Source organism: Coregonus clupeaformis, chromosome 7 (genome assembly GCF_020615455.1).
Source record: "Coregonus clupeaformis isolate EN_2021a chromosome 7, ASM2061545v1, whole genome shotgun sequence".
Classification (NCBI taxonomy): Eukaryota; Metazoa; Chordata; class Actinopteri; order Salmoniformes; family Salmonidae; genus Coregonus; species Coregonus clupeaformis.
The window spans coordinates 7,213,828-7,236,363 of NC_059198.1; the positions used below are offsets into that span (position 1 = coordinate 7,213,828).

Below are 22,536 nucleotides of genomic sequence, written 5' to 3' on the forward strand. Positions count from 1 at the left end.
TCCATTTTAATTCCAGGTTGTAAGGCAACAAAATAGGAAAAATGCCAAGGGGGGTGAATACTTTCGCAAGCCACTGTAGCTTTCACCTGGATTCTCCTGGTGAATCTATGTCATGGAAAGAACAGGTGTACAGTGGGGAGAACAAGTATTTGATACACTGCCGATTTTGCAGGTTTTCCTACTTAGAAAGAATGTAGAGGTCTGTAATTTTGATCATAGGTACACTTCAACTGTGAGAGACGGAATCTAAAACAAAAATCCAGAAAATCACATTGTATGATTTTTAAGTAATTAATTTGCATTTTATTGCATGACATAAGTATTTGATACATCAGAAAAGCAGAACTTAATATTTGGTACAGAAACCTTTGTTTGCAATTACAGAGATCATACGTTTCCTGTAGGTCTTGAGCAGGTTTGCACACACTGCAGCAGGGATTTTGGCCCACTCCTCCATACAGACCTTCTCCAGATCCTTCAGGTTTCGGGGCTGTCTCTGGGCAATACAGACTTTCAGCTCCCTCCAAAGATGTTCTATTGGGTTCAGGTCTGGAGACTGGCTAGGCCACTCCAGGACCTTGAGATGCTTCTTACGGAGCCACTCCTTAGTTGCCCTGGCTGTGTGTTTCGGGTTGTCATGCTGGAAGACCCAGCCACAACCCATCTTCAATGCTCTTACTGAGGGAAGGAGGTTGTTGGCCAAGATCTCGCGATACATGGCCCCATCCATCCTCCCCTCAATACGGTGCAGTCGTCCTGTCCCCTTTGCAGAAAAGCATCCCCAAATAATGATGTTTCCACCTCCATGCTTCACGGTTGGGATGGTGTTCTTGGGATTGTACTCATCCTTCTTCTTCCTCCAAACACAGCGAGTGGAGTTTAGACCAAAAAGCTCAATTTTTGTCTCATCAGACCACATGACCTTCTCCCATTCCTCCTCTGGATCATCCAGATGGTCATTGGCAAACTTCAGACGAGCCTGGACATGCGCTGGCTTGAGCAGGGGGACCTTGCGTGCGCTGCAGGATTTTAATCCATGACGGCGTAGTGTGTTACTAATGGTTTTCTTTGAGACTGTGGTCCCAGCTCTCTTCAGGTCATTGACCAGGTCCTGTCGTGTAGTTCTGGGCTGATCCTTCACCTTCCTCATGATCATTGATGCCCCACGAGGTGAGATCTTGCATGGAGCCCCAGACCGAGGGTGATTGACCGTCATCTTGAACTTCTTCCATTTTCTAATAATTGCACAAACAGTTGTTGCATTCTCACCAAGCTGCTTGCCTATTGTCCTGTAGCCCATCCCAGCCTTGTGCAGGTCTACAATTTTATCCCTGATGTCCTTACACAGCTCTCTGGTCTTGGCCATTGTGGAGAGGTTGGAGTCTGTTTGACTGAGTGTGTGGACAGGTGTCTTTATACAGGTAACGAGTTCAAACAGGTGCAGTTAATACAGGTAATGAGTGGAGAACAGGAGGGCTTCTTAAAGAAAAACTAACAGGTCTGTGAGAGCCGGAATTCTTACTGGTTGGTAGGTGATCAAATACTTATGTCATGCAATAAAATGCAAATTAATTACTTTAAAATCATACAATGTGATTTCCTGGATTTTTGTTTTACATTCCGTCTCTCACAGTTGAAGTGTACCTATGATAAAAATTACAGACCACTACATGCTTTGTAAGTAGGAAAACCTGCAAAACCGGCAGTGTATCAAATACTTGTTCTCCCCACTGTATATCTGGTGCTGTGAATCATTTTGTACATTATGCCCTTCATACTGATTGCTTCTATATTAGTAAAAGCATTTACATTTTATGAGGTCTGTAGTGCTCTATTGATCATGTTGGGGGAGGCCAGGGTTTCCCAAACTCGGTCCTCGGGACCCCAAGGGGTGCACATTTTGTTTTTTGCCCTAGCACTACACAGCTGATTTAAATAATTAACTAATCATCAAGCTTTGATAATTTAAATCAGCTGTGTAGTGTTAGGGCAAAAAACAAAACGTGCATCCCTTGGGGTCCCGAAGACCGAGTTTGGGAAATGCTGGTATAGACTAAGGCATATGTCCTACACTGTAAAAAGTAATTAGTTCAGCTAACAACATTGTTTTGTGGAAACGCATTGTGGTAACCCAACTCAAAGTATTGCAGTGTTCAATACTTAAAGTAAAAAGTGACATCACCACCCATATGGTTATCTTTTTAAGTTGTAAATACTTAACTGTTTTGTGTTCTATTAACTTTTTTACACTAAATTGCATTATGTATTCTGAACTATAACGATGGAAGTTACTTGAACATGAATATTTGTTGTAGTGAACATAAAAATGTAGGGTCCCTTCTACTTAAAATATTAACCTTCATTACTATTTTTTTTCAAGTGTAGTAGTAAGTAGTTCTGATTAGTAACTTTCAGTGGTCGTGTCTTAATGTTGAACATTGTTTTTATGTATTTGACAATTTGTCTTTTTAACCCACTTTAGCAGGAATTGTTGAGCACATTGCTCCTTCCTCTAGCAGTAACTGGAGGTAGAGCTGTAAGCATTAAAGGATACTTCATTAGCCTCATTAAGAGTGGGGCACATTACCTTTTTGATGGTGGGAATGGCTTGTCTCATTATTGAACGTCAATTTGCCCAGCGGTTTTGATATCAGTTCATCATGATCAAATACACCTCATAGCACAACAAACTGCTTAATACTATTTTAGAAATATATTTTTTCTTTCTTCAAACATAAATACAACATTGTGTAAAGGTATCATAAAGTTTAAAAAAATACATAACTTGCAAAAACTGAATAATTCTATATCAGCACAATGTGTCTGACTACTACTTTATTATTTTAAGTAAATACGTTTATTCATTTTTTCGACAGTATTCTTATTTTGACTCCTACACACCTGGAATAGAGAATATTCAGTGGTAAGGACCTTAAAAGAGTGCAGACGACCTCTTATCATTTAAGTAAAGATACAAAACATAATAGAATCAAGTAAGAACAACTTATTTCATAAATGTTAGATTGACTTAAAAATATTATATAATCATTACTTGTAAAAACTCAATAACTTTACATTAGCCAAACTCAAATAAATAAAGTTATTTACTCAATAACCTAATATATTTTAACAGTACTCAAAAATATTAAATGCTATGAAAACTTATTGACATATGAGTTAGTACCACTTTTATGATTTGAGTTCTACTGACAGTTGGAGATGTTTGAGTAGCCACTACTCAATTTCTTTAATGAGTTAGGAAGTTACTTTTTACAGTGTAGGTAGCCTGAATATGATTGACTGCCAATACAACTATTGGGGATGAATGATACAAAGAAAACAACCCCCCAAAAATCCCCATAAAATAGCCTACATAGGATATAAAGCAGGTCCAACTCAGCCATGCAGTGGTAGAACACAGGGCTCCATCTCTCTCTAAGCAAAATATTATTTATTCGTTTTATTTGATTCCCCGTTATTTGCAGGCATAATTATTTATTCTGTGCACGCACTGGGTTCACCTTAGTTAATGTAGTCTAGACACACGCGCACACGGCCTACTTTCCCATTTCTATCTCACACACAGCATAGGGAGAAGGGATAGAGGCGGTTTCTGCTCGCTGCTGTGCCAATGCGCAAAACACATCACGCCGTGGGATAGGTCTCCCTAAATTGAGGCTGCGCTTGAGACGATCATGCGATTGAATGATGAGCGCGTCATGCGTGTCTTTCTGTTCTGCGCGATCCGTGACTCGGCTCTCCACACTCGATAGCTCTGCGATCGGCGTCTCGCCATTGCTCACAACGAATGGCTGCCTGTAGCAAGAGAGAGCGGGGAGAGGGCATTCGAATCCTCCATTGAAACGCTTTGCATCAGTTTCCCAGTTAGGGGGTGAGTGTCTGTTGGAGAATGTGGTAGTCTGTCGGGGTCGTACGAGGATGCTGGGGGGGGGGGCGATGACGCCGGGGCTAGACCGGTGTCCCTAGTTGGCACCGCGGTTTGGGGCAGATTTCAGATAGGTTCGGAATGTTTCGTGGGGGTAAACTATTGTTTTGGGAAAGGTGTGCGATGGGGGATGGGTTGGTAAGAGGATGTCACAATCATAAACTTTAAACACCTCACCGGCTTGCGACTTCCGAGCCCCACATGCCTCTTTGTGACTACTTTCTCCTCGGCATATGATCGAAAACTTTTTCCTGTGCACGATCAATTATTTTAATGTACCGTCAAATTTAAGAAAATTAACGTGAGCTAAACGATTAAAATAATTGTACGTTTCAGACACAAAGAGTTGGGCCATCTATCACATTGGTGAGAAGTGGTTAAATTGATGTCTTGTCCATCGACTTGGAACCCCCCTTATTCTGTGCCGCACTGGTTCGGTCTGGCTCGCCCTCAGTTGCTGCGTGTCCTGAGATGACCTGTTGATGTCGGTAAAATGGAGTATAGCAGTGGGAGTCATTTCCCCATCCCAAAAATATTTAAATAAATACGATTTGGAATTGATAGCGGACACCGTGGGACAACTGTCAACCTCATCGATACAGTTTGTGACAATCGGTTGTCTTTAATTATTCGTAAATCGCGGAAGCAGCGGATACTGTGCGGTTGTCTGAGTGCATGAGGTGGATGGTGCGCTGGGGCGAACCCAAAATATTTTAGCAGTGCTATGTTAGCTTGCTAGTTTAGCTAGCTTAGCTAGTCCTGACAGGCACCCGATTCACAGGCCTGCGGATGGGATGCGTATATTGCAATGAAAGACGGGACTAAAAGCGACAGATGTGGACTTTTTCAAACTGATTAAAATCCGTTATTATATCGATATACTTTTTTGAAAGCTGGCAAACGCCGTGGCGCTCCTGGATCGCGTGTTGTTGCATTCACTGCCATTCTCTGCCGCCCCCCGGCCCGTGCCAGTGGAGCACTCCGAGCGGGCAGACTGGCACACGGCGCGGCGGTCATCTCCGTACACAGACAGCTATCGCCGCCGTTTGATATTGCATCCTGGTTAAAACGCAACTCACGGGAGATACAATTTGTAGCTAGTAACAGCTAGCTATCACTTAAGAGGTTTGCATTGAACTGTTTAATTTAATTGGTATTTAATTCATGTGGTTCGGGAACAGTTTTCGATGTGATCAATATGAGCATGCCAATCTCAATTTGCATGCTACTCGAGTTCATTGAAACGATGAACAATGTATTTCAATGATGGTCAGTAGCCCTTCAAGAAGAAAAGTAATAATTGAATTGATAGTTGCATTGTGTGTAGGCTACAGCATAGCAGGCAAGCTCTATCCTTACAGTAGACATGGGGTTTGAAACCAGGAAATGCCTATAAAATAGTTGTGCCAGCACCTTATTTTTTTTTACCCTTATTTTACCAGGTACATTTACTGAGAACACATTCTAATTTAAAGCAACGACCTGGATATTATTAAAGGGGAGAAGAGGGGGGATGAATGAGCCAATTGAAAGCTGGGGATGATTAGGTTTCAATGATGATGTGAGGGCCAGTTTTGGAAATTTAGCCAGTTTGGAAAATTAGCCAGGACACAGGGGTTAACATAACACCCATACTCTTACAATAAGTGCCATGGGATCTTTAATGACCACAGAGAGTCAGGACACCCGCTTAACGTCCTGTCTGAAAAACGGCACCCTACGCAGGGCAATGTCCCCAATCACTGCCCTGGGGCATTGGGATCTCCTTAGACCAGAGGAAATAGTGCCCCCTATTCCCATCCAGGGACTGACCAGGACCCTGCTTCGCTTAAGAGGCAAGCCAGCAGTGGGATGCAGGGTGGTATGATGCTGGCCACTACCCATGCAATCCTCTCTAATAATCTGTAAGGCAGTCTAAATTAATTTAGCAGTTGGTGTTTTCACAGACTATAGTCTAGGAGGGTGGATAAACTGGAAAATGTTATTTTCTATAAGATCACAAATATGTTGGCCCTGGGCCCATCACAACATCACATAAGCTGTGGCTGCATTGAAATGCTGGCAAAACATTCTTGAGGCTCCTATGAAAAGACTGGCTCTTATGTTGACACTGTGTGACCTAGTTTTGTTACTGACTCCGCTGCCTGGTATGAAATGTGAGGCAGTGGGTGAACTGAACTTCTCCTCCTCTGCCCTCTAACCTGGCTGCTGTGCCTGGCATGACCCCTTTGCTGGGGACAGCCCTTGTTCAGGCCCCTCTCCTACCCTCCTTGGTCTCTCTCTGTGCAAACTCCGCAAACACACCCAGGCTTCATTCTATTCTATGTGTGTTTGTCCTGCCAAACTGTAAACAGGCAGTATTGTTTAGTGTGTCTGTGTGTGTGTGTTTGTTTGCGATGGTGTGTGTGTGCTCATCTGTGTTTTTGCGAGAGGGATAGAGACAAAGAGAGTGTTTGTTTTACCAGTGTGGCTGACTGGATCCCAAATCAAGGAGTTATATGATGGGCTGCTTACTTCACCCTTAATGTATTAGTCAGACTTGGGTAATCTTGCGTTTCACTGGGTGAGAAGATTCTAACTGTCTGTTAATGCTGCCACATAGTATCCACCCCCGTCAATGGCAGCTTTTGTGTGTGTAGTTTATGGAGTAGTCTATATGCGGGTGACTGCGCGCGTAGGTGCATAGATGCATGCTTGAACATGCATGTGTAATGTATGCAATAATAGCCTATAGCATCAGTTAGCAAAGCAGATGCTTTTATGAAAAGTGACTAGTTGACAGTGACGCATTCAGTATGGGTGGCCCGCTGCCCGTGTAGGAATCAAACCCCCCCAACAATGCTGGTGTAGCCAGCACCATGCAGTGGAACCACTATATGTGACAGTGCTTACAAGCGGATAGCTGGAATTTGGCTTTGGGTACTGATTCATAAACAATAAAAAGTTGATGTGACAGGACTGCTTCTCGGTTGTCTGTGCTGTTTATGGTCGTTGTGGGTTTAGCTGAGGTGGATGTCTGTGCTGTTTATGGTCGTTGTGGGGTTAGCTGAGGTGGATGTCTGTGCTGTTTATGGTCATTATGGGGTTACTGAGGTGGATGTCTGTGCTGTTTATGGTTGTTGTGGGGTTACTGAGGTGGATGTCTTTGCTGAGCTGCAGAGATAGTGGGAGGGGAGGCGCTTACACTGAACCTTTAAGGGTGCATCTTAATAGTCCAGAGTGGCTCACTGTCTTTGTCTCCTCCTTCATCCTCACATGTCTTTACATATCATTGCAGGTGAAAGAGGGGACATAAGGAAAGGACGCCATTTTATAGTATTGAGATGTAGGTTATTCCATATGCTGTTGTCAAGAGGAATGACATACCTTTCATTTCTGTTGACCTTTGAGCATAGGCCTATCAAATAGTAGAGGGCTGCGAGTTTAGGTTGTTCTATTTTTGAGAGAATAGGTTATGGGCAATTCAAACAAAACCACATTGTAGTACTGTAGGAGTAGGCTATTTACGCAGTCGGATGTAAACACATATTTTACAATCAAATAACATCTCTGAATGGGGTTTAGACAGTTTTAGGCCTATGTAAATAGCAGATAGAAGTTTTTCAGTTTTCAGAATAAGACGTGTGTGTGTGTGCATGGGCAGTGAAATTTGCTACATATGGATAAGTAGGCTTTTTCAAATAGTATTTTAAGGGTCTCCTTTCTGTTCAAAACACACTGTAAAATGGTTCACTTTGTCTGAATGACCAATATGAAAAAATTGGGTTCACTTTAGTTGCTTCCAAAATGGGTATCATCACTAAAAATGTTTAGTCCATTGGAGGGTGCTGTCTACTACTGTTCAGGTTAGAGTTGAACTGATAGGATTTCCTCTCTGTATGATGGAAGCTATGGTTGGGCTTTATTTTACAGACCTCTATTTACCTGTTTCCTTAGAAATTAGATGGTAATAATAGTTAAATTACTCGATAATTAGGCCTTCCTTCCTAGTGGTTTCTCATTTATTGATTGTAACATGCACCGCTAGTACCATGTTACTAGTTATACTGAGCAAAAATATAAACTCAGCAATTTCAAAGATTTTACTGAGTTACAGTTCATATAAGGAAATCAGTCAATAGAAATAAATTCATTAGGCCCTCATCTATGGATTTCACATGACTGGGCAGGGGTGCAACCATGGGTGGGCCTTAGAGGGCATAGGCCCACCCACTGGGGAGCCAGGCCCAGCCAATCAGAATGAGTTTTTCGGGCAGTCAAGTCTGAGGGACCAACACTTTACATGTTACAATTTATTTATTTTTATAAAAAAATAATATTTAACCTTTATTTAACCAGGTAAGCCAGTTGAGAACAAGTTCTCATTTACAACTGCGACCTGGCCAATATAAAGCAAAGCAGTGCGATTAAAAACAACAACACAGAGTTACATATGGGGTAAACAAAACAAAGTCAAAAATACAACAGAAAATATATATACAGTGTGTGCGAATGTAGTAAGTTATGGAGGTAAGGCAATAAATAGGCCATAGTGCAAAATAGTTACAATTTCGTATTAACACTGGAATGATAGATGTGCAAGAGATGATGTGCAAATAGAGATACTGGGGTGCAAAATAAATAACAATATGGGGATGAGGTAGTTGGGTGGGCTAATTTCAGAATGGCTGTGTACAGGTGCAGTGATCGGTAAGCTGCTCTGACAACTGACGCTTAAAGTTAGTGAGGGAGATAAGAGTCTCCAGCTTCAGAGATTTTTGCATTTCGTTCCAGTCATTGGCAACAGAGAACTGGAAGGAATGGCGGCCAAAGGAGGTGTTGGCTTTGGGGATGACCAGTGAGATATACCTGCTGGAGCGCAGACTACGGGTGGGTGTTGCTATGGTGACCAGTGAGCTAAGATAAGACAGGGATTTGCCAAGCAGTGATTTATAGATGACCTGGAGCCAGTGAGTTTGGCGACAAATATGTAGTGAGGGCCAGCCAACAAGAGCGTACAGGTCACAATGGTGGGTAGTATATGGGGCTTTGGTGACAAAACGGATGGCACTGTGAAAGACTACATCCAATTTGCTGAGTAGAGGGTTTGAAGCTATTTTGTAAATGACATTGCCGAAGTCAAGGATCGGTAGGATAGTCAGTTTTACGAGGGCATGTTTGGCAGCATGAGTGAAGGACGCTTTGTTGCGAAATAGGAAGCCGATTCTAGATCTAACTTTTGATTGGAGATGCTTAATGTGAGTCTGGAAGGAGAGTTTACAGTCTAACCAGACACCTAGGCATTTGTAGTTGTCCACATACTCTAGGTCAGACCCGCCGAGAGTAGTGATTCTAGTCGGGTGGGCGGGTGCAAGCAGCATTCGGTTGAAGAGCATTCATTTAGTTTTACTAGTGTTTAAGAGCACTTGGAGGCTACGGAAGGAGTGTTGTATGGCGTTGAAGCTCGTTTGGAGGTTTGTTAACACAATGAAGGGCCAGATGTATACAAAATGGTGTCGTCCGCATAGAGGTGGATCCGAGCGTCACCAGCAGCAAGAGCGACATCATTGATATACACAGAGAATAGAGTCGGCCCGAGAATTGAACCCTGTGACACCCCCAGAGAGACGGCCAGAGGTCCAGACAACAGGCCCTCCGATTTGACACATTGAACTCTATCTGAGAAGTAGTTGGTGAACCAGGCGAGGCAGTCATTAGAGAAACCAAGGCTATATAGTCTGCCAATAAGAATGCGGTGGTTGACAGAGTCGAAAGCCTTGGCCAGGTCGATGAAGACGGCTGCGCAGTACTGTCTTTTATCGATCGCGGTTATAATATCGTTTAGGACCTTGAGCGTGGCTGAGGTGCACCCATGACCAGCTCGGAAACCGGATTGCATAGCGGAGAAGGTACGATGGGATTTGAAATGGTCGGTGATCTGTTTGTTAACTTGGCTTTCAAATACTTTCGAAAGGCAGGGCAGGATGGATATAGGTCTGTAACAGTTTGGATCTAGAGTGTCACCCCCTTTGAAGAGGGGGATGACCGCGGCAGCTTTCCAATCTCTGGGGATCTCAGACGTTACGAAAGAGAGGTTGAACAGGCTAGTAATAGGGGTTGTGACAATTACGGCGGCTAATTTTAGAAAGAAAGGGTCCAGATTGTCTAGCCCAGCTGATTTGTAGGGGTCCAGATTTTTCAGCTCTTTCAGAACATCAGCTGTCTGAATTTGTGTGAAGGAGAAGCAAGGGTTGGGCATGGGCAAGTTGCAGCGGAGGTTGCAGAGCTGGTGGCCGGGGTAGCGGTAGCCAGGTGGAAAGCATGGCCAGCCGTAGCAAAATGCTTGTTGAAATTCTCGATTATTGTAGATTTATCGGTGGTGACAGTGTTTCCTAGCTTTAGTGTCCCAAAACTTTTTGGAGTTAGTGCTACAGGATGCAAATTTCTGTTTGAAAAAGCTAGCCTTTGCTTTCCTAACTGATTGTGTATATTGGTTCCTGACTTCCCTGAAAAGTTGCATATCGCGGGGGCTGATCGATGCTAATGCAGTACGCCACAGGATGTTTTTGTGCTGGTCAAGGGCAGTCAAGTCTGAGGAGAACCAGGGGCTATATCTGTTCTTAGTTCTTAATTTTTTGAATGGGGCATGCTTATTTAAGATTGAGAGGAAAACACTTTTAAAGAACAACCAGGCATCCTCTACTGACGGAATTAGGTCAATATCCATCCAGGATACCCGGGCCAGGTCAATTAGAAAGGCCTGCTCGCTAAAGTGTTTTAGGGAGCGTTTGACAGTGATGAGGGGTGGTCGTTTGTCCGCGGACCCATTACGGACACAGGCAATAAGGCAGTGATCGCTGAGATCCTGGTTGAAGGCAGCGGAGGTGTATTTAGAGGGTACATTTGTCAGGATGATATCTATGAGGGTGCCTATGTTTCAGATTTAGGGTTGTACCTGGTAGGTTCGTTGATAATTTGTGTGAGATTGAGGGCATCTAGTTTAGATTGTAGGTTGGCCGGGTTGTTAAGCATATCCCAGTTTAGGTCACCAAGCAGTACGAACTCTGATGATAGATGGGGGGCAATCAGTTCACATATGGTGTCCAGGGCGCAGCTCTGGGCAGAGGGGGGTCTGTAGCAAGCGGCAACAGTGAGAGACTTATTTCTGGAAAGGTGGATTTTTAGAAGTAGAAGCTCAAACTGTTTGGGCACAGACCTGGATAGTACGATAGAGCTCTACAGTAGATTGCAACCCCACCCCCTTTGGCAGTTCTATCGAGACGGAAAATGTTGTAGTTGGGGATGGACATTTCAGAATTTTTGGTGGCCTTCCTAAGCCAGGATTCAGACACTGCTAGAACATCAGGGTTGGCGGAGTGTGCTAACGCAGTGAATAACTCAAACTTAGGGAGGAGGCTTCGGATGTTAACGTGCAAGAAACCATGGCTTTTACGGTTACAGAAGTCAACAAATGATAGCGCCTGGGGAGTAGGAGTGATACTGGGGGCTACAGGGCCTGTGTTATCCTCTACATCACCAGAGGAACAGAGGAGGAGTAGAATAAGGATACAGCTAAAGGCTTCCAGTGCGTTGGGTACAGAGAAAAAAAGGGGCAGATTTACAGGCGTTGTAGAATAGATTCAGGGCATTATGTACAGACAAGGATATGGAAGGATATGAGTAGAGTGGAGGTAAACCTAAGCGTTGGGTAACGATGAAAGAGAGCATCACTGGAGGCACCGATTTGAGTCGGTCTCCGCGTGTATGGGGGGTGGGACAAAGGAGCTATCTAAGTCAGGTTGAGCTGGGCTGGGGGATCTACAGTGAAATAGTACAATAAGAAATAACCGAAACAGCAATAAGCAAGGCATATTGACATGGGAGAGAGGCAAAAAGCAATCACAGGTGTTATTCGAGAGAGCTAAGACAACAGCTGGTAATGGTGACAAAGTTTGGGCTGAGGCTAAACATAAACAGGATGCGGTACCGTATAAAGGAACAGTCCAGCAGGCATCAGCTGTATAGCTGAGTTATCATAAGGTCCGGTGAACAGCAATAGGAGAGTTCGGAGGTAGTTCGTGGGCTGCTACAGCACTGGCGAGCAAGAGGCCACGGCTATATTTTTGTTCAGTGTAGTTACCAATGGTGTTGGAATCCATCATATTGGCTAAGTACAGGGCATTACTGTTTGTTGCTTCATTAGGTTGGGGAAAACGGGTCAGCCTCATGCAGTGATTGGTAAATGATTTAGTTGGCTCTTTTAAAATATGTTGCTGATATCTCTTTCCCTCTCTATCCCTCTCCCTCCAGACCCTGTGGTGGTGTGCGTAGCGCACCATGGCCCAGACCCTTCAGATGGCGATTCCTAACTTTGGCAACAACGTCCTGGAGTGTCTGAACGAGCAGCGTCTCCAGGGGCTCTACTGTGACGTCTCCGTGGTCGTCAAGGGACACGCCTTCAAGGTGGGATATTACTGTGTGAATTGTGTACTAGACCAATTATGCATCAATCAATCTATCCCGGTGGTAACAGCTTGATTGTTATGAGTTTATTATCCCATTGCCCTTCATGACTTGCCATTATTGGTCAACCACCCAGTTTTAAAATAAATGTATCATTCAAATAAAGTAAACATTCCTTATATAACTCTTAACTCTATAGTATCTTCTTACTCCTCCCTCCCTCTCCTCCAGGCTCACCGTGCCGTGCTTGCGGCCAGCAGCTCTTACTTCCGGGACCTGTTCAGCACTGGGGGAGGCAGTGGCTCCAAGACCCCCACGGTGGTGGAGCTACCCCCTGCCGTCCAGCCCCAGAGCTTCCAGCAGATCCTGGCCTTCTGCTACACAGGCCGCCTCAGCATGACGGTGGGGGACCAGTTCCTCCTCATGTACACCGCAGGCTTCCTGCAGATCCAGCAGATCATGGAGAAGGGCACTGAGTTCTTCCTCAAGGTAATAATACATGGGTTTTATGTAGCCTTTTTAACGACCCAAGCATGCTTAAAGGAAAACTACACCCAAAAACAATCTTTTGATATTTGTTTCATTTGTCCATTGTTGATATAGTCCAATGTTTTGCATGTCAGCAATCACGTTTTCAAGATATATAACTTTCAAAATACAGAAATGCAGCCTTTATGATGCATTTTGCATCATATGATACCGGCTGCAAAACATGTTGAGACTATATCAACAATCGACTAATGAAACAAATACCAAAAGATCGTTTTTGGGTGGAGTTTTCCTTTAAGGTTGAGGTGGACAGGAGGCCTCCTTCAAAAGGGAGTCTTGGCCTGCATCACAATCACACACAGTGACCACAGGTTGTGTCATTATGCTGTGTTTATTCAGAGGTCTTAGAATAATACAGACACATACCAGGGTTTCCGTTAGCCTGTAATAGCCGGCTTTAGTCCGCCAAATATTTTAATTTGTGCCAGCCAACTGCCCGAGAGAAGAAATAATCCCATTGCGAAATAATGCTTTTTTGCCTATTCATTGATGGTATTACCAGTCAATGGAAATATATTTGACTGGTCATGCTTATCGGTCTATAGGGTAATCTGCATAATTTAGTGGAAGTAAATTGGCGCGTGTACAGTATATTAGTGTGTACAGTATCTTAAAAATACGAGGTCAAATGATGACGTCAGTGATCTTCAGGTCGGAAAGTCGGAGCTCTAGAAAGAGGCCTGAGTTCCCGAGTTGGAATTCCGAGTTGGATGACCGTTCAAAACTATTTTTCCCAGTCTGAGCTTGTTTTCTTCCCAGTGCCCAGTTGCTTTGACGCACTGAAGTCAGAAGTCAGAGATTTCTGAGTTCCCAGTTGCTTTGAACGCGGCATCAAACGGCAACGGAAGGCAGGCTTCATCACCACGTCACACACCACTTTGCAATGAGCTGGAGGCAGTATGCATTTAGAAAACATATACTTAATTGTTTGAAACCTGAATTTTTTAATACATATTATGAGGTGTGTCTTATCTTGCTTCAAAGTAGCATATTGGATCTCCTCTCTTTCTAAATTTCTAACATATATTTTCATCTGTTACATGAAACCGCTCGCCTGTGCAGTGCCCTTTTGACAATGGTGTTTTCCTGCTAATTGCGTTATGGAACGGACATACGTGCGTAGCCTACTACCTTGTACACATTGCTGCGCTTTTAATGTGAAAAACATTTAAAGCAAAATGTCCTGATCTGTTGCATCAGACTCATTGCTTTTTAAAGTTGTTTTATGTAGCTTAGGCCTACTGGTTGGATGAATTTAGGATCTATCATCCCACAACTGTCCCAGAGTCTGTTTGCAATAGGGTATTTCTTTCTCAACAAGCTGACCAATAGAATAGGTAGCCTAAACTTTTCTACTATAGTAGATTGACATAGGTTAGTGATTTTTCTGTTGGTTACTCATCTTGTTGGCTGAGGAAAAGTAAATGTGGACAGTTATTCTAACATGTTCAAAGTGCACATCAGAATTTGTTAAGAAGGACATCGTTGCATCCTCGACTTGCATGTTCTGTTAATATGAAAGATCATATTCTAAATGTGCTTTCTGTCATTCTGAGCACCATGGGTGGACGCCCTAATCATGCTATGCACCAAATGCAAATGGGTCCGGTAGATTTCTCAAATGTCCAGTAAATGTAAATGTTGCTGGTCAAATGTCCGGCGCCACATTTTCATAAACCCTGATACATACATTTGAACACTTTTAGCGGAACACTAGCAGACGTTCCCAGAGTGACTTTCATTCAACTAAGATGCGTAAACAACCACTTATCACAATCATTGCAAGTATTTACATATACGGTGTATATTTATATTTACATAATAACCTATTGATAAATGTATTCTCTCCATATTCCTCCTCCAGGTTTCCTCGCCCAGCTGTGACTCCCAGGGCCTGCAGGCCGAGGACGCTCCGCCCTCCGAACCCCAGAGCCCCGTCACTCAAACCGTTGCCGCGGGGACCAGCAGTCGGCCCGCCTCCTGCCTTACGCCCCTCCCCCTCGTGTCGCGGGTGAAGACGGAGCAGCAGGGCAACCAATCAGAAGCCTCGCCCTACTCGGTGGTGTGCACCCCTGTGGCCAAGCGCTTGTGGGAGGGCGGCAGCAGCCGAGACGGGGGCGGAGGGGGCTCAGGGGGAGGCGGGTCCAGGAAAGCCGCCCGCTTTTCCCAGGAGTCCGTGCGAGGGAGTGCCATCCAGAGCTCGGGGGCGCTGGCACTGGCCATGGGGATGGGCGCCAGCGGGGCGGGGCAAGGATCAGGGGTCGGGGGTCACGGCAGCGGGTCCAACGGGAGTGTGGTCTCCATGGGCAACGTGGCATCGGAGGGCGCCAGCCCGGGCACGATGAGCGCCTACACCAGTGACTCACCTATCAGTTACCATGATGAGGAGGAAGAGGAGGAGGTGACGGAGGACCAGACAGAGGAGCAGTACAGGCAGATCTGTAACATGTACACCATGTACAGCATGCTCAACGTGGGCGCCGCAGGTACCGACCTGTGTGTGTGTGTGTGTAAAGGTCAGACCAGACAGATCTGACACGTGTACTGATGTTGTGTGTGTCTCTGTCTTTCTCCCTTTGGTAGCTGGTGAGCGTGTGGAGGCCCTGCCGGACCACTCAGAGACCCGGGGTCGTATGCGGGGTCGCCAAGACCTGTCGTCTCTCCCCGCTGAGCTCATCACACAGATAGGCAACCGCTGCCACCCCAAACTGTACGAGGAGGGTGACCCCGCAGAGAAACTAGAGCTCGTCTCAGGTCAGTATGTGTGTGTGGATCTATTCAGTCATTTCAGAACTGGAGTAGGAGAAGGGTCAGAGAAGGGTCTAGGGACCGAAGTGGAATGTGGCCTTGTTAAAGATGTGCTATCTTAATTTGAACAGCAGGAAACTAATCCTGCAGCAACAGGAAATTTGAATTATTATGAGGATTATAATTAATGGACATTTTGTAGGGGTTGATAGATTTTTCGTTAAGGCAAATCAAATCTGAAATGTTAAAGTGGAAATTACAAACTTTAGAAGCCTTTTTAAACCTTGAATACCCTACAAGTTTGCATTTTCTGCTACGCAGGGAAATTGTCTGCAACAACAGAGTGATCAAATTAAGATAGTACACACTGAGTGTACAAAACATTAAGAACACCTGCTCTTTCCATGACAGACTGACCAGGTGAATCCAGGTGAAAGCTATGATCCCTTATTGATGTCACTTGTCAAATTCACTTCAATCAGTGTAGATGGAGGGGAGGAGACAGGTTAAAGAAGGATCTTTAAGCCTTGAGACAATTGAGACATGGATTGTGTATATGTGCCATTCAGAGGGTGAATGGGCAAGACAACATATGTAAGTGCCTTGGAATGGGATACGGTTTGTGTCAAGAACTGCAACACTGCTCGGTTTTTCATGCTCAACAGTTTCCCATGTGTATCAAGAATGGTCCACCACCCAATGGACATCCAGCCAACTTGACACAACTGTGGGAAGCGTTGGAGTCAACATGGGCCAGCATCCCTTTGAAATGCTTTCGACACCTTGTAGTGTCCATGCCCTGATTAATTGAGGCTGTTCTGAGGGCAAAAGGGGGGTTGCGACTCCATATTAGGAAGGTGTTCTTAATGGTACACTCAGTGTATACTATACACACACTGTATAGTCTACTGTGGTAGTTGTCCTAAATGACTAGTGAAATGGGACGTGGCCTGGTTCTACGCTACACTATGAGAGTGGTCCTTACATGAGTAGTGAAATGGGACGTGGCCTGGTTCTACGCTACACTATGAGAGTGGTCCTTACATGAGTAGTGAAATGGGACGTGGCCTGGTTCTACGCTACACTATGAGAGTGGTCCTTACATGACTAGTGAAATGGGACGTGGCCTGGTTCTACGCTACACTATGAGAGTGGTCCTTACATGAGTAGTGAAATGGGACGTGGCCTGGTTCTACGCTACACTATGAGAGTGGTCCTTACATGAGTAGTGAAATGGGACGTGGCCTGGTTCTACGCTACACTATGAGAGTGGTCCTTACATGACTAGTGAAATGGGACGTGGCCTGGTTCTACGCTACACTATGAGAGTGGTCCTTACATGACTAGTGAAATGGGACGTGGCCTGGTTCTACACTACACTATGAGGGTGGTCCATACTGTGAGATGACCGTATGTAAGAGATGAGGCATGGGACAGTGTGGTTAATATTAGCCACGTGAAAGCCTCTCTGGGAGCATGCCTATGTTACATTACACTGCCACGTTGTCCTGGAGTGTACTGTCAGTCTAAATGTGGACCACAGTCAAGTATTCCCATGTGTTTGGCCTGCTGCTTGTTTGTCATGCAGTCAGACCCAGGATGTGTGTGTTTGGGTCTATGTTTCAGTGTCTGTGTGTTCTTCTTTGATGTTGTGTGTGTGTAAACAGGACTTGTCTGTGTGTGTTTAACGGATGGTGTGTGTGGTGTATGGGGGTATATCCAGGTGTGTGTGTTGAAACTCAATAGGAGTAGTGTCTGGAGTAGTCCATGGTAACACTGTTCTGTGTGTTTGCTTTTGTTGTTGATTCTCACTAATGTGTGTCTGTGTCTGTGTCTGCAGGTACGTGTGTGTTCATATCTCGAGCCCAGCTGATGAACTGTCATGTGAGTGCAGGGACCAGACACAAGGTGTTGCTCAGGAGGCTGCTGGCTGCCTTCTTTGACAGGTTAGTGTGTGTGTGTGTCTCTCTCTCTCGCACATCTGACGTGTGTGTGTTTATACGTCTGACGTTTCTGTGTGTTTATACGTCTGACGTTTCTGTGTGTTTATACGTCTGACGTTTCTGTGTGTTTATACGTCTGACGTTTCTGTGTGTTTATACGTCTGACGTTTCTGTGTGTGTGTTTTTATATGTCTGATGTGTGTGTGTTTATGTCTGATGTGTATGTGCCTACCTGCCTCTGTGTGTGTATTAACGGTTGATGGATGTCTATGTTTATAAAGGTATCATTATACTCTTTCCCTTGTCAGGAACACTCTGGCTAACAGCTGTGGAACAGGAATCCGCTCCTCCACTAACGACCCCAGCCGCAAGCCCCTGGACAACAGAGTGTTGCACGCAGTCAAATGTGAGTGTTTCACTTAAACACAAGTGCCTTTGGTTAGTACAAGTTGACGGCTGATTTAGGATTGGGTTTATCAATCCTAACTCTCTGGTCTTTCCCTCTTTCCTCCCTTATTCTCTCTCTATTCCCCTCCTTCCCTCCCTCCCTCATTCCTTTCTCCCCTCTCTCTCCTCCTTCCCTCCATCAGTCTACAGCCAGAACTTTGCCACGAGCTTCAAGGAGAGCGAGATGAACGCCATCGCGGCAGACATGTGCACCAACGCCCGCCGCGTCGTCCGCAAGAGCTGGATCCCCAAGCTGAAGCTGCTCATGGCCGAGGGCGACGCGTACTCCGCCTTCCTCCCTGACGCCAAGATGGAGGCTGACGCCCTAGGGGCGGAGCCAAGCTTTGAACCCAACTCCCTGGAGGGCGCCGAGACGGGCGGCTCGTCCGGCGAATCGCTGCAGGGGGTGGGCAGCGACGGAGGCACTTTGTTTTAGATGGGGAGGTGGAGTACAGAAGTGTTTAGAAGACGACGATGATGAATACCTATATTTCCCTGTACTCCCCTCTTTCTTCTCCTCTGGTGGTGTGGCCCACCCCCCTGACCCTTTAGCCTTTTGATCCTCCACCCCCGACATGCGACTCTAAAACGTTGCTAGGGGAAACCGGGGTTGTTACCAGGATGTTAACCAGGAAGTTATGCTTTAATTTTGAAAGCGAGAGTCCAAGCAATCGTAACTTCCAAGATGGTTTCTACTGTATGTTGGTATGGGGGTAGAGAGAGGGTGATGGGTTTGTGGGGATGGGGTGTTATTTTTTTTTGTTCCCAATTTTTTAGATTATCTGTTTAGGTTTTTGAACCAAATTCCTCCCTCTCCATATCAAAACACATTCCCCTGGTTTTGAATGTAGATGTCGGCAGCATCGCACAATGTCAGTCTGAACGATTGTAAACCAACCTCTTGAGGATAAACAAACCGACAGAAAGATAACTTACTCTATGGATATGAGAGAGACTGTAGTTTCTCTCTAGAATGAAAGAAAGAGAAAAGGGGAGGGAGGGAGTGATAGAGACCCCTACCCCACCAGTCCTCCTCTGACCAGAACAAAATGATCATGCCCTCAGTTTTAATGTACTGTCTCTCTTCTTGTATCTTTTATTATCACAGCCCGTTTCTCTGTTTGTAACATGCTATGGAGCCAGAGATGGGGACTACAGGTTGTACCATGATTGTAAAGAAATCCAAGGGGAACAGAAAAAGACGGTCATATCTTTTGAATATGTATTTATACAACTGTGGGTGTGTACAGAAAGAAAGGGATTGGTTTTACATTTCTGTTGTTTTATTTATTTTGAACAGCTGTTTTTGCAAAGAAAGTCCTGCTCCAAAAAATAAGATTTAAAAGCAAATAAGGAAAAGTGCTATTTTTGCATAAAAATATGGTGTTGATCAAGTGGTCAGAAAAGTCTTAAAGTAGGGCCTTTTGGGTTTTTTGTTTTGACAAACTATTGAACTGAAAAATATCTGTTTTTAAGACAGAACTGGGCACTTTCTACCTGCGGCAATCCAATATATCTTATTATCTTATCATCTTTTCTCTATGGAAATGGTCAAGAAGCCTATCTATGTGGCTGGACTGTTGACGACGATGACTGACTGACTATGTTATGCTTGCTAGCGAGCTAGCGACACTACTATGCTAGCTAAACTGCTTACTCGAAAATCACGGCTAAATGTAGAAATGCACAGCTTGAATCGACTGCTGCAGCTATCGGGCTAGCTAGCTAACCCCTCCTCCGTGTTGGTTAGTGACGTGCTCCGACGCAAACTACTGACATCATTACACATCATGAGGTGGTGATTCAACAACCGGAAAACATTTAGAATAATGGAATGTGCCTTTTTTATCGACATGGGATATGCAGGGGTGGGTCCTGCTTATGTTGATGTTGGGAAGGAGGGGGTAGAACGGGTGGTAAAAGGTGGTAGGTCGTTCTGCTGGAGACAGAGGTGTAACACACGTGTCCCAAAGAGAGATGGGGTGAGGTCAGGGGGATTGGCATTCCGGTGGAGTGTGTGGGTGTGTTTTTAACAGTCTTTATATGTGCGAGAGCAAGCAATTGTGTTCATTCCTTGAATGTGACTGAAAAGCATATTTGTTCCTGTGTGATTGATGTGTAGGTGAGTGTGCTTTAAGTGTGTGTGTCCTCCACCTGGTAGTGTTTTGGATTGGTTTAAGACTCCCTCTGCTGGGACACTTGTCTATGTGGACGATGACCTACACCATCTTCCATACACCTTTGCAATCAAAAAGATATCTTCACAAGTGTCAGTGAGACGCCTTCAGATAGAAATGTGATGTATAGCGCGGACACAATTCACTTTTATCCATACGGCAGAGAAGCAGGGCCACTCTATGCATTACATTTCTATGTCCTGATTGCTGTTGTATAACTACTCCCTCTCATGTTTAGAAAATCCAAAATGGACAATGGTGTTTTTTGTGGTTTGACATGGTTCTGCACTTTCCTTGAAAGGGGAAGTCAAAGCACCTTCCTTGAGATGTTAAAGTGGAGGTGAAGCACCTTTTTATATGAGATGAACCCATGGTTCCTGCACCTTTGATAAAGGGTTTTGATGGGTCGTGTGGAGAATCAACCCTAGGGTCATGCAAAGGTATGGCCTTGTTCAAATACTTCTAAGCGGCATCCTTCCTCCCTTTCCTTGATGTAAGCACTTCAGGGAAGAGAATAAAGGAAGGGTGCATTTAGAGAGTATTGGAACATAGCCTGCGTCTCAGATCTGTGGATGTGGGATGCGCTGGGATGACTCCAGTTGTAAATATTGAGAAGACCGTTGAGCTGACTCTTCTACGCTCGTCTAGGATAGTGATTTCCTATGTAGGATGTTTGTGATTGTGTAAAAGTGTGGAAGGGATGAAAGAGGACCGTTTTTATATTTTTTTGTTGTTCTTTTTTACTCGGTCTCTCGTGTTGTGTGTGTGTGAGCTCCCAGCATGCATTTGACCTAGAGATCAGAGGTCGGAGGAGAATGAGGATGATGGTTGCTTTGGTCTTAAAGTACTGGCCTAATGTGCTGCTGAGTTAGTGACTGAAGGGGAGGGAAGAGGGGTGATGTTGTTTAGGGAGAGAGGTGTCATGCTACAGACTCTCTCTCCATCAGAATGTTGTACAGAAAAAAATAGTCATTTTAAAAACAGTTTTTTGTATTGCTTATGTTTTCTCTTTTCTCTAAAGAAACATGTACTGTAGAGACCTAAAATAAATGCTACTAATTGAAGGTGGTGAACGATTTGCCAACTTCTTGCTGAAGAAAAAACAGGAAAAGGAAAGAAAGATAACTTTACGACAGCTAGACAGAGCACCGATAGCTAGACAGAGCACCGTATATTTTTCTATTTTTTTGTGATGAGGGTTCCATGAGAGGTTCTTCCAGGGGGAGGATGATGGGACAGACTAGGGTACTGTACTGTCTCTTGTCTATTGGGGGGAATGATTTTGGGGAGGTGGGGGGGGGGGGGGGGGTAGTAGTTGGTGTGCGGAGCTATAGAGGTTTCGAATTCCAAACTTTGCACCTGTTATTAAACCTGTTCACCAAGGTCTGATTTTCACCCTGCTGAACAGACCCCATGATATTATGGACACTGTCAGATCCTCTCTTATTCACCACCTGTTAATCACATGTGGTACTGCAGACCAGTGCACTGCCTGGAGCCACCACCTGATGACAGTATTTCCCCCACAGATCATAGTCAATGACATAGTTGGCTACTAAGTGATCAAAGTTCAGTTTTGTGTGTTTTGGAGAGGGTTACTTGTCTGCGCTCTAGTCTTGCGCTTCAGAGGAACAGAAAATAAAGTTTGCGTGTGTGTGAGACAGGACAGTTCAAGCTGATTCTCCCCCCATCCCTACAGGTAGATGTCCCTCCTCCCCCAACACACACACACACACCTCAAGAGAATGGACAAACAAAGGCAGTGTCCAGTGTGGTATAGGCTTGGCGAAGGACCTTTTTTCACATATACATATATAAATATGAATATATGTATAGATATATACTGTATATTATACATAGAGGCACTAAAGAAGTCGGATTGTTAGTTGTGCATTCTCAGCATGAGGTATATACCCACAAACCGCTTATTGAAACCAGTGCAGTAGCGTCCCCCATGTCTCTGTCCCTGCTCCTTGCCCTCTGTGACCCTGTAGCGCCAGTGCTCTACTGCTCATTCTGTTCTCTCTGTGTTCCAAGTGCCAATAACTTTGTGAAACCCCTTAACTGTGACCCAATATTATTCAAAGTAATTGCACATTAACTACTGTAAAGAAAAATCATTAAGATAAATGTCAACATGGATTTAAAAAAAACTCTTAATAAAAGGTTTGTAACAAATTATTTGTGGCTTTGCTCCTTTTTTTCCAAATATTTGTACCACTGACTAGATTGACTGGTAAATTATAGGTTTGCTACCTGCTGTAATTTGACATTATCAAAGGTC

At 44.5% G+C, this 22,536-nt stretch overlaps 1 protein-coding gene across 2 annotated transcripts; it reads left to right on the top strand.

Annotated features, from left to right (window-relative positions):
- The first annotated feature begins 3,795 nt into the window (after positions 1–3,795).
- On the top strand, positions 3,796–21,551 carry LOC121570748 (nucleus accumbens-associated protein 1-like). Of its 2 annotated transcripts, none has more exons than XM_041882200.2 (8): positions 3,796–3,892; positions 12,236–12,388; positions 12,620–12,877; positions 14,802–15,423; positions 15,521–15,691; positions 17,526–17,631; positions 17,937–18,034; positions 18,219–21,551. In XM_041882200.2, exons 2-8 carry the CDS (start codon positions 12,263–12,265, stop codon positions 18,509–18,511), a joined length of 1,674 nt encoding a protein of 557 aa, XP_041738134.2. In that variant the 5' UTR covers positions 3,796–3,892; positions 12,236–12,262; the 3' UTR covers positions 18,512–21,551. The 2 variants fall into 2 exon arrangements, with proteins under 2 accessions (XP_041738134.2, XP_045077018.1); XM_045221083.1 differs by lacking the exon at positions 3,796–3,892 and adding an exon at positions 4,418–5,071.
- Positions 21,552–22,536: the final 985 nt, after the last annotated feature.

What these genes read in the sequence shown, in the direction of transcription:
- LOC121570748 (XM_041882200.2), top strand. Translation starts at nt 12,263, where the DNA reads ATGGCCCAGACCCTTCAGATGGCGATTCCTAACTTTGGCAACAACGTC. An exon ending in TCAAGGGACACGCCTTCAAG is followed by an intron (nt 12,389 to 12,619) that starts GTGGGATATTAC and finishes CCTCTCCTCCAG; the next exon opens with GCTCACCGTGCCGTGCTTGC. An exon ending in GCTCAACGTGGGCGCCGCAG is followed by an intron (nt 15,424 to 15,520) that starts GTACCGACCTGT and finishes TCCCTTTGGTAG; the next exon opens with CTGGTGAGCGTGTGGAGGCC.